General features: G+C 37.5%; 1 protein-coding gene across 3 annotated transcripts; it reads right to left on the reverse strand.

The window, feature by feature from the left end:
- Positions 1-1,580: 1,580 nt before the first annotated feature.
- On the reverse strand, positions 1,581-11,371 carry LOC100119966 (telomere length regulation protein TEL2 homolog). 3 transcript variants are annotated; one of them, XM_031929000.2, is made up of 8 exons: positions 10,521-11,371; positions 7,800-7,879; positions 7,583-7,704; positions 6,347-6,759; positions 5,604-5,926; positions 5,099-5,515; positions 4,902-5,021; positions 1,581-4,638 (listed from the first exon to the last, which is right to left on the reverse strand). In XM_031929000.2, exons 1-8 carry the CDS (start codon positions 10,559-10,561, stop codon positions 1,844-1,846), a joined length of 4,311 nt encoding a protein of 1,436 aa, XP_031784860.1. In that variant the 5' UTR covers positions 10,562-11,371; the 3' UTR covers positions 1,581-1,843. The 3 variants fall into 3 exon arrangements, with proteins under 3 accessions (XP_031784860.1, XP_031784859.1, XP_031784861.1); XM_031928999.2 differs by having other exon boundaries at positions 5,087-5,515; positions 10,521-11,256; XM_031929001.2 differs by lacking the exon at positions 10,521-11,371 and adding an exon at positions 9,876-10,505 and having other exon boundaries at positions 5,087-5,515.
- Between the last annotated feature and the right edge of the window lie 468 nt (positions 11,372-11,839).

Raw genomic sequence — 11,839 nt, forward strand, 5'->3', positions numbered from 1 at the left:
AAAATGCAAAAATTGGCATCAAAGACTTCTCAATAGTATTTATTTTGAAAATTTTCAATTTTCATCCCTTGCATAGATTTTTTATATTAATTAATAAAAAAATCATTTAAATAAGCTTTCAAAAAAATAAAAATCAAACTTTTCAAAATAGACACACCTTTGTTAACGCTACATTATCATTGTAATTGCTATACGTCACATTCAAACTACAAGATTCCACTTTATGAACTTTATGGAGGTTCTATATATTATTAATCACATCATTTACCATTATCATTCAATTCAAGGGTAAAATTTTTGAAAATCACACGTATACAAGACATATTAAAATGTTTTAAGACTGTTTTGAGGTCACCATAACCGTTAAAATTTTTTTCTCGGTTTTCTTTTATACATTATGCATTTTTGGTGCAAAAGTAGAGTTTCAACTCGGGGAAGCACATAATTATTCTTATTTCTCCCTCTCTTAAGTCTGTTCGTTTACAACTTCAAACGTATTATTACTTTACAACAGTACGGTTTTCTATTTTTAAATCTAAGGTTTCATTACTTTGTTTCCAGGTTTGTTTCAGGACCTTCTGTCCATTCAAAAAAACTGACATTGTACAATAACGGAAAGAAGAGGGACAACATAGTGTTCTGCTCTCTCTCTCTCTCTCTCTCTCTCTCTCTCTCTCTCTCTCTCTCTCTCTCCTTTTTTTACAATATGTATAAAAAATACGCGGATTAAATATTGCCCCAACGCTTAAAATTCGTATCTGTACAACTTTCACGATGACATCGTTGTCGCTGAAGAACAAACGAAGCTGCCCTAATGTTTGCCGAGAAAAATGCAACACGTCTTTGTTACCATTTATTCCATTCACCTTGCGCTTTAACTTTCTGATTAAAATTTCCCGTGTTATTTTCTTCTTTGTTACGTCGTTGAGAGTGGCACTGGTGGAAAATTAGGAATGTGATATAGATAAGGCATTTTCTTCGCTAATCATCGTTTTTTTCAAAAATCATTGAAATGCAGGAAAGAATGTTGCGTTGGGTTGCTGCTGCGGCAGCGGGGAAGTGTAGCCCATTGTTGGCATACCTGAAAAAATAAATGATTGATGAATCGAAATATTTAATATTTAAACATTAACAACAATAGATTACAACAATATAATTATCAAAGATTGCAACTTTCACATGAAAAAATCATCTGCATAGAAATTTAGACAGTGTAAGTTACCTATCGGCGGTCGAACTTGGTGCTGCGGACTATTGCTAGCGAGCTGGTTCATCGTGGGTGCGGGCCCAGATTTGTTGGACTTGCTGCCCATAATGTTATCGAGGTCGATATTCAAGCCAGCACCTTTCCACGTCGAGCCAACCTGCTGTGACTGTTGCGATTGATTATTGGTCTGATGGTTCTTGGTTGAAGTGCTGATCGGCGTGAGGAGGTTCGTCGTTGGTGCCATACCTGTTCGGAGTTTTCGAATTTTTGCTTAGGATTAAAGAAGAATTTGACGAGGTTCAGGATGACGGTGTAAAATGTAGTGAGTTAGTAATTATGTGCCAGAGATTGTTTTATGAGCTAAATCACATCCTTGATTATACAAGAAAAACTTAGATTTATTGAATGCAAAATTCTATTTTTTTTTTAAAGTACATTTGCAGTAGTATGATAATAACTTGAACACATTATACATTTCATGAAAATTAATGATTACTAATAGTATTAGCAGTATGTACAGAAGTGAAAATATGTATACATATTAAAATATAGTACGTATCACGTTTTATCTTTCATTATTGCTCATTTTACGATTCAGAAACATAGTATAACAAGTTTTCTTTATATTCACGAAGCTTAGATCATTCCCTGCACAACGGAACCAACAAGATACAGCACGTGTCTTCCTAACTCTTTGCAGTCTCTATCTGGATCTCCTTTGAATGTATTTTGTGTTAAATCAATCAACCACATTCTGATCTCCATTAACGCGCTTAGCAAATTTCCCTTCAATTCAAATTCCGGCACACTGACCAGCACCGCAGCAACACATTTGACCACCGCTAGCCTGACCTTGGCGTTGTCATGATATCTCAACACCCAAGCTAACTCTAATATTTCTTTGGCCATCCTTGGAGCTGCCGTGCAGTTTTGTGCATTTGTCATAATCGAAGCTAGAGTTTCCAAAAAACGAGTTAACAAAATGCACTCTTGATCATGATAGCTGCGAGGCAATTCGTACATAAAACTGTGCCTGGCGTTACCGAAGCCGTGAATAAGTGGATAGAAAAAAGAGTCGACTACGTTGCCGAATTTGTTGACAGTGGTGCTAGGGAGCTTTGTGCTGTGAGCGAAGTGACGAGTCTTAGTGGAAATGCGCCGTTGGACCACCTCGTGCCAGTCAACCCCTAGACTGGCTTCTTCGATCGAGTCGTCGAAGTCGTCTTCGTAGAGGGTCTCGTACTTCTTTGACTTGTCTGTTTCAATGAAAAGACTTACAGGTTTACTTAGTTTCTTTTTCTTTGCTGGAATTGCGACTTCTTTGGTGGCGATATCTGCTTTAGAGATTTCGACAGCTGAGAGCCGATTCGCAGCCTCGCACAAAACGTTCAGCATCAGTAGCCGGTCTTGAACGGAATACTTGGATAGTTCAGAGTGAAATTGTTTGCAGATATATTCTGCAGTCTGCTTTGGGTGAACCGTAACAATAGCTATGCAAGCCTTGAACACTAAGACTTCAAAATTTTCGACGGAGCTGCGCTCCTGAAGTGACAGAAAGATCTCGAGTAGTTCACAGGCAAAGCTTGGATCGTCATTTTGTAGCTGCATAAGAATCAGCTCCTCGCTGACTTTAAGAGTTTCTTCGAAAATTTCTGTACTTTTCTCCGGGTCTTTGGACTCCGTATGGACGAGGTTGTCTCTAATGTCTCGAAGGTAGAGAGGTTTGAGCTTCTCACTAGATTTGATGTCATTTGATAAGTCGTAGGGTACTAGATCATCATCACTGTCAAGTTCTTCTTCGAGCTGAGCGGGTAAAATTTGAGATGTGGTGTTAGTTGATTTTTGTGATATGATCGATTGATTTACGTCTGGATTTCGTACAAATTCCTGTGAGACTGTAAACGAGATATTCTTCAGGATTTTACATTCTACTCCTAACTCAAACAACTTCTTATCACCTATATTTTCAAATTCTATTTCACCAAGGGTGAGTACTTCACTCTCTTCCATTTTTTCTCCAGGAGACTCATTCTTAAGATTCTTCAAAGTTTCGATCAATATTAAAATATTCTTGCCCATTCCATCATATTCAAATTTTAACTTTTCGACCTCACTGTCGTGTATTAATAAACTAGTGAGCGTCTCGCCAGTGATCATCCCAATGCCTCGAATTGCTACGTCAGTTGATCCCAAATGCGTGGGAATACCAGAGAAGACAAGCTTTAAGATCTGATCTCTTTCGCTTGGTATAATCCGTCCTTTCATACATTTCACGGATAAAATTATGAGTTTAGTGATGTACAGATGCTGGTCGAACGTCGTGTGGTTCAATGCACTTTGATCTCCCCAAACGTCTAATAGATTAATTACTAAGTTAACGAGAATTCTGTCATTGCTGGTTTGAGTACAGAAAAGATAGGAAACGAAGTTTTTGAGAATCCTGTCGTCATTGTACCAGGACATCAACGGAATTCTCGTGATTAAAGCGTGACGCCAGTTCTCGTTTATTACCAAGTTACCGAGAATATCGGGGGTAAATTTGAGATGCTTCATAAACATGATTGCAAGATTTTCGTTGCCATGCGAATCAATTTCAAGCAGGATTTTGTGTATTAATAATTGAATGTTATTCACTTTTGATATACACCATTCTACTATGATATCTACTAAGGGCCTCAAATCATCTCTACTCAGAATTAAAAACATTTTACTGAGCAGCATAGAAATAATTTTTGTATCCACTTCAGTTTTATTCTGATAGGTGGCTTCATTCAAAAAATAAATAGCTCGGGTGACATGAAAGCTGAGAATACTTGTAAAGTTCTTCAGCTTAAATGTATCGAGAAGGCTTCTCTGCATTCTGTTAGCCACTCGATTCGGTAACGAGATAACAATTTGGATGATTCTCTGCCAGATTTCGTGCTCAGTACTTCTCTCAAAATCACTTACACCAGTAGCTCGACTAGAAATCACCATAGCTGATAAAATAGCATCGCTTTTGATCAACTCCTCTAGAAAAACTGCAAAGCATTTCATAACGCTGAAATCTTCAGTTACTTTGAGTTCCTGCGTGAGTATCAGAAGCGATTCGTTGAGTATTTGACAGTTGGCACCGTCCACAATAAAAACATCTCTAATGGACTGATCAAGTTGTCCTTCCATTAAAGGCCAGTTAGGATCAAAAATATGTACCAAATTCTCCAATACTCGACTGTACAGTATGACATCTAATTCGTAAGAGATATCAAGGCCGATGAATTTTTGCGGAGTTAATGGTCCTGGTAAAAATTTCGAATACTCCAGAATTCGGCCTCGGAGTTGTTTGAGACTGTTCTGACTCTTGCTTGATGAAACAGTTTGTAAGATTTCCAAGAGATGCTGGTTTGCCAATTTTTCGTAAGTGTGTCGCTCTTTGATCTTTCCAGATGAAGCTGTAAGGAAAGGCTGACTTGGCGGTATTATACGAAGACGCGCGAGTATTTAGTGAGTGTAGTTTTAGAGAGCGAATACATGCGGCAATAGGATCGGAGCAGTTAGGAGCAAAAATGATGGAAATGAGTACTGGTATCAATGTTCTTAAAGTTTAACTTCTTGAATTCAACCAAAATTGTGGTGTTCATGAATACAATGTATGTAAATACAATTTTTCAACACTAATACCAATACGCATTAGTATAAAAGAAGAATAGCTTACCTGTATTATTAAATGGACTGGTATCAGAATTAAACAAGTTTGCGTTATTAAGATTATTCGTCGGCGCTAATGGAGCATTGAATCCAGCCAGATCCGAAAGTAAATCAGTGTTTGACATTGCTGTAAATAATGCAACAAATTAGAATCGAGTAACAGTCAAAAGTATGCAAACTTAATATACTAACAGCGCAACTCACTCGTATTATTATTGCTATTATTGATGGTTTGTGGCTGATTGACAAGGGTCTGCGACTGCATCGTGTTAAACAGATCATTTCCAGCTCCGAATCCGGTGTTAACTTGGGTACCAATCGGTGCCATGAGGTTATCTGCCATCGGGTTACCGATATTCGGAATGGTGGCTCCGATCAGTGAGATCTGAGGCTGTTGTGGCTGTGGCGGCTGCTGGGAGATGCTCAAACCCGAATCGAAGGCCGAGGTAAAATCGGCAAACTCGTCGCCACCCGACTCTTGCTGTTTGCTAGTTGGCGGAGAACCAAACGCTGAGGTGAAGTCGCCAAAGTCACCACTGGAGACGTTCTGACTTGTCGACAAGGGAGCATAGTTATCAGCACGAGGATTGAAGTCGTCGTCGTCGTTATCTGTTTTTGTGACTACAATGAAAATGAAATATTAACTTTTTATTCTTTCTATTTCACACAAATGAAGTTTATAAAAACCACTAAATTTATGTTAGCATACCTGTGCCATTGTTATCGTTTTGTGAATCGAATATATCATTAAGGATTTCGTTTCTACTTCTCTGCGGGGGCTGCTTTACAGGTGAAGTCATAAGATTTGGTTGATCTTTGCCGTAATTGGCTGCAGCACCCAGGTCGACCTTCTTAATGGTTCTTGGTGCTCGCACAGGCGACGTTGTGTTAGTCGCTGGAGTGGTCACAGGCTTTGGCACCCTATCTACGCTCTCCATCGTGTCTCTGTACTCGCGTCGCTCTCCCGTGCCTGGATTCTTACGCGGACTCGTGTGCGTCTCGTTGTCCGAGTCTTCTCTCTCACCATCGTCGCTGAGGACATTCAATTTGTCAAGTTATCAATTTACAATCAAATAAATATCATTCACAGTTTATGTATTTTTTAATCATTGTTATAATAAGTATCTTAGTTATGAAACGTTTTATTACGTTGTATATTTTTAGGTAGACAACAACTTTTTTGAAAGAAAATTCTTGTAGCGTTCATTAAAAAATTTTCTAATAAGAGTAATTTTTATTTCATTTTATAAAACTAAAATAAAGCACTGAAAGAGGCATGAAAGAAACGTCCTTAAAAACGCATGACAAATGGTTTATCGCTTATCTTATCAGTGAAATATGGATAAAAGTAATTCTCTTTACTATATTGAACTGCTATTTCAATTTCAAAAAAATACAAAAAAGGCATGATTAATTTTTTTTTATTCTTAGAACCTAATAAGTATTGCTTACCTATTATTTGCATCCTCAAAGCCCCTCGATCTGTTATCACCTCTATCCCAGTCATTGTATCCGTCTCCTCCACCGCCGCTGGACTTATTGCTCGCCCATTTAGGGTTATCCATCCATCTGTCACCACCGCCGCCTCCACCTCCGAGCCTCATGCCCATCGCCTCGCTCGACATGCCAATATACTTGTCCTTATTTTTCTTGGCCTTTTTGCGCTCTTCTCTAAGTTTATCGTCGTCCTGGATAAAGTCGATGAGCTCGCGCACTTTGTGCCTAATGTTAATGCCCTGATCCTTACCGAACTCATCGATGAACGAGTAGTTCTCCAAGGAGCGCAGGTCGTAGATGTGCTCGCGAGAGGAAGTTACTACCCGTTCCGAGCCGTTGCGTACCAGGTAGTTTAGCAGTAAGAGTGACTGTAATTTTTAAAGATTTTATGATTACATTGATTAAATTCCACATACGTTTTTTACATTCTTAATAACAATAATTCCTTTGTACAAAATAGAATGCGATGTTTTTCTGCAAACATCGAGTTCTTGCGCACCTTTTGAAATATTTTTATTTCAGAACGTATTATAACAAGAAAGTGCAAAAAATACTTTTGTGATTGACAAAACTTGAGCAAATTATTAATTAGACATGATATATACTTAAATACATGCAGTTGTCGCTACGAGTCATCGGTAAATTTTTAACTCCAGTTGGCATTTTAAATTTCGTCAGCTCCAATCAAAAGAAAATGAAAGCAAACGACGATAAATCAACTCCCATCAGCATTAGACAACAATACTATTTTTCTCGTTATCAAAACTGGCTTGACACCTTTCCATTATCTCTCGCTAAGTTTAAGTCGCCCCTGAAGTGGAACATACCAAAATAGAACCGCTCGTCGCTAAGTATATTTGAAACTCACGCACGCGCATAAAATTTCCAGACGAACAGAACGGAATTGCGATCCGAATAAAACATATTCCGCATCGCCGAATCTAAAACATTCGCAAAAAAGACATTGAAAATTCCTAGTCATAAAGTAAAAAAAGAGGTTCGTCTCGCATCTACCGTTACACTCGGCATTAACAATTCCGAGCGTTTCCCGCGCTTCCTAATAACTCTCTGTTCGCTCTCTTTTCATTCATAACTGTAAACCGGAGTCACGCGAGTAAAAAGAAAAGCTCGTCGCGACGGGCGTGTAAATGTGAATATATGCGTATTACAAAGTCGTGTATAGACTCGTACTTTGTAAGTGCGACGCCAGTTGCGCTTGTTCTCCTGCAGCATGCGCTTCCACAGCATCGACATCACTTCCGGGAACTGCTCGTACGTGAAGGTCGCCTGTGCGAGTTCTTGCATCATGGCACCTGCGTGCGTAATGGAAAAAAAGAACAATTATTGTATAGGTCTATGTAGTTCGATGGCGAAAGAAAGGTATTTTTCGTTATTTTATATATTTCACCTGTCGGACCCCAGGCGTCGTCGTTCGTGGCCTCACGGACTTTGGCTTCGGTGTCCGTGTAGTTCATGACGACGTTGGTCCTGAAATTAACGAAATTACAAACTTTAATATGTGCATAAGGTATTACAGATCTGTTATGTAATTCGCACAGAAGTGGTACTATATAGTTTAAATATTTATTTTGGGAAATATTTAATTTTAAGAAACAGAAAGAAGATTTTTATATGTCAGCTCAGAAATTTTTACAAAAAATTCTATAATTAAATACTCAATATATTCACGTCTGGAATTAAAGAGTCGAATTGGTCGTTCATAAACACAATTACTCTCCGCTCCAAAGTGTGAATTCATTAAGAACTTGGTGGCTCATTATTTTACGCCGCGGTGCTAATCAGTAAGAATAAGAAGAAATCGCACGTTTCAAGAGACGGCAAATTAAAAATACGATTCAGACGCCAAACCTTGAATTCGATTGAAAATAGAGCAAATCACTCCAAAAACTATATATTTCGAATCAGAGAGTTAATAAATTTTACTTCAAAATATAAATCTGAAATACGCTCGCGACAACTTTCCCTTTCTTGCTGATACTCATATCGCCAAAATAAAAACCGTTTATTGCTTATTCGCGGAATACGCTCTTCGGGATTTTTATCGAAGTGCTCGATAAAGTTCACCTAAAGACGGAACACGTTGCAAGAAGGAAGATGTACAACATACTGCTGGTGAAAGTAAAAGTTTTATAAATACCACGTTTTTATGTTTCTTTTTTTGGTCTCCAAGTCTCGTTATATTTTTTGAGACTTTATTTGCATACTCTTGGATGTTTGCTTTGGGTATGATAAAAGTCAATTAAAACATGTCTTTTTCACTTGTTGCCAGTAGTATTTTCTAATAAATATTTTGAGTTTGTCAATAAACTTTCAGAATGGGCTGACTTTTTTTCAATGTGAGTGATTGGAAAAATTAAAGTTTCATACAAATAATGATATGTATAAAGTACTGCAGAAAAAATATCTTTAAGTATAAAACAACACAAAACAATAAGTTAAGTGTAGTTATTATTTTGTTTTTCTCCTTTTTACCATCTTTTTCTGCAGACATTAATCAAGGAACAATGTATCAATTTGTAGTGGCATGATAGGAATTAGATAAGTAGCAGTGCTCATGATATAAACATAGACCACTTTCATAGACTTTCCACATAACAGGTATTTCAAACAACTTGGAAAAACAGACATTTCAGTTTCCTGTAACAAGTATAGCAGCTAAGCGCAGCACATAAAAGGCTGTTTGGGCTCAGAAAGCAAGTGAACTGGTTTTCTGCTTATGGCTCATTTCAGATGTGTCTTTTTACCTGGGGTCTTGTGCAATCAACATTCAGTTACAGCACCAGACAGTTGACCCTGACCTGATCTTAATGAAAAGTAATCGGGTGTCTCCAGTTTGATGGCCCATGAATTACGCTTAATTATTGGATAATGAACACTGATTTAATCAAGTCTTATCTAGTGCCACTAGTTAGCATTTTTTTTTGCAATATGTTGTTTCAAATTTTTGTAATATCTTCAAAATGTGAAAATTTGTAATTGTAAATTACAATGCTAAAAAATAATTGTATTTGCATCGAATGGTAACATTGTAGTTAATAAATTAAAATTCAAAGAAACATAGTAAAAATCTAATAGGCACACAATTGAAAATCCATAGAGAAAGTTTACAACTTTGACATTTCGCAAGAAGCTGATATAACTTGAACATTTTGCACATTCATAATTGGTATTTATATTACTGATTCTATCTAGTTTACAAGAGTATTACATGTGAAGCAATGTGCAAAATCACGGAAAGTTCTAATCAAAAGGACAAGGCATATGGATACAATATGTGGGTAATTGGATAGCTAACTCATGAATAATTTATCCAGAAATCTATTCCACACTGACAGATAAAAATTGCAAATGCAGCGTCGTAATTGAACTCGACAAATGGAAGCCTCAATATCCTTGTAACAATCAAAAAACTGAGTCACTGTCTCGAAAGAAAAGATTAACTAGTAAATGCCTGTTCACTGACCATTAAATAGCTTCAAGGTGACGATGAACACTAAAATTCCCATTGTATAGTGAACAGAAGGAGTGTAGACCTATTGTTTATCTGTACTGTTAAAAATAGAAGAGGAAACTAGCCAGGGAATGCTTTATTGCTTCTCCCCAAATTGCTTACATTGACCAGTAATGGAGAAAGTTTCTCAATCAACATGTTCTCACACTGATAAGTGATAATATAATAACTAACACTAGTCTGCGATGTTATCAATTCACCAACACAGAGCACCAAATAATTATTATAATATGTAAATAAAAGCTGAGAAAAAATATGAGTCTCGCACACTTTTTACAAACTAACTGAATAACTGATAAACTTACAAGATACTAAGTACATTGCGCAGATAATAACCAAAATCAAGAGATACAACATGATCAGTTCAGTGCTAGAGCACCTGGACAAGTGCAAACCCTGTTAAAAATAAATACATATTTTTTGTATGTATCTTTAGTACGTACTAAAAACATGTAAAAATATGTTTATTTTTAACAGGGAAAACCACTGTACCCAAACTACAGCAGGGTACCATTCAACCTCTCGAGAAAGAAAACACTCTCACAAAGATTATTCTCAATAAATCACACTTAAGTAGGTGAAATAAATGTCACTCACGCCTTGTCCATGAGCTCGCGCACTTTCCACATGTTCATCATCCCGACGAGATGTGCGGAACCTGTCGTCCCGCCGATATCCAAGTTTCTCCTCTCCTCTCTCTCTCTCTCCTCTCTCTCTCTCTCTCTCTCTCTCTCTCTCTCTCTCTCGCCGCCTACTACACTCAGGTCACTCGCACAGCACTATATGTACAGCTGCTGGTGGTCCTTATTCCTTGTAGGTAGGTATCCTGGAGCACTGAGACTACGAGGGCGCCGACGACGAGGAAACGGACGTCATCAGTTCGCGACGTCAGTGGCCATATTTCTCGCGCCTCGACTCAGTGGTAGACAGGGAGCTGTTCGCCTCTCACTTTTCTCCCGATAGAGCCACACAGACACAGCTGTCGCACTGTCTCTGTCGCGAGAACTGCTCGAGCGATTGTAATGACTACGAGAGCTAATTACGCGATTACGCGCCGCGGCTTAAAGGCGCTGTTACGATAGCTCAAATTGGGGGCGGTGGCCGGTACAAAGTTTCAGCAGTTAAAACGAGGGGGTGATAAAGGCTGTGTATTTGGATCTCATCCTTTGGGTTTTAACAATTAGATCGATTTTTTTTTCGGAAAGGGTAAATTAATTAATTTTTTTATGTTTGTTCCTCGTCCTGTTCGTTTCAATGTACTATAACTTTTAAAGTCTTGACTGATCCAGGTGTTTTCACTTATTTTTTTAGCTAATAATAAGTCTGTTTTTCATTTTTTTTTTTGGATTTGAAAGAGGAAATTTATCGAGTATAGTCCAGGAAAACTATCAGACAAGATTTTTAATTATATTTTGCTATCTTAAATCGCATTTCGGAGCACTGATAACGTGTGTTTCCTAGTTTACCGACCAATCAGTTGTAGAACCGGAAGTCACAAGGACAATTTTTTACCTACTTTTGAAACGACGAGGTTCAGGCAAAAACAAAGTTAACATATTTTCGCGATAATCATGTTTTTTGGGATATCTTGAGCCAAATTTTGTTGTTATGTTAGAAATCATGACGCGTACAGGGATGATTAATCGAATAAAATTACGAATTGCCCATCATACCGCGATGTAAATCAAAATATGCAATTTTTGGCGTGAGATTGTGCAATCGGAAGTGACGTAGGTGGTATCTTTAGGCGGGATTTTACATACACTCGAAAATTTTAACTTCAATTAAATTACATGTTACCTATATGTATGTTCATTATAATACCAATTTCTCGTATTTTTTATAAAAGTATCATAAACAAATTTATATTTTTTTATATATTTTATTGAGCCACATTCATTCCTTGCATATATGCT

This window comes from Nasonia vitripennis, chromosome 4 (assembly GCF_009193385.2).
Source record: "Nasonia vitripennis strain AsymCx chromosome 4, Nvit_psr_1.1, whole genome shotgun sequence".
NCBI classification, from domain to species: Eukaryota; Metazoa; Arthropoda; class Insecta; order Hymenoptera; family Pteromalidae; genus Nasonia; species Nasonia vitripennis.

What these genes read in the sequence shown, in the direction of transcription:
- LOC100119966 (XM_031928999.2), bottom strand. Translation starts at nt 10,561, where the DNA reads ATGATGAACATGTGGAAAGTGCGCGAGCTCATGGACAAGGC. An exon ending in CGCGAGCTCATGGACAAGGC is followed by an intron (nt 7,880 to 10,520) that starts GTGAGTGACATT and finishes CGTTAATTTCAG; the next exon opens with GACCAACGTCGTCATGAACT. An exon ending in TAATACGAGTGAGTTGCGCT is followed by an intron (nt 5,022 to 5,086) that starts GTTAGTATATTA and finishes CATTATTTACAG; the next exon opens with CAATGTCAAACACTGATTTA.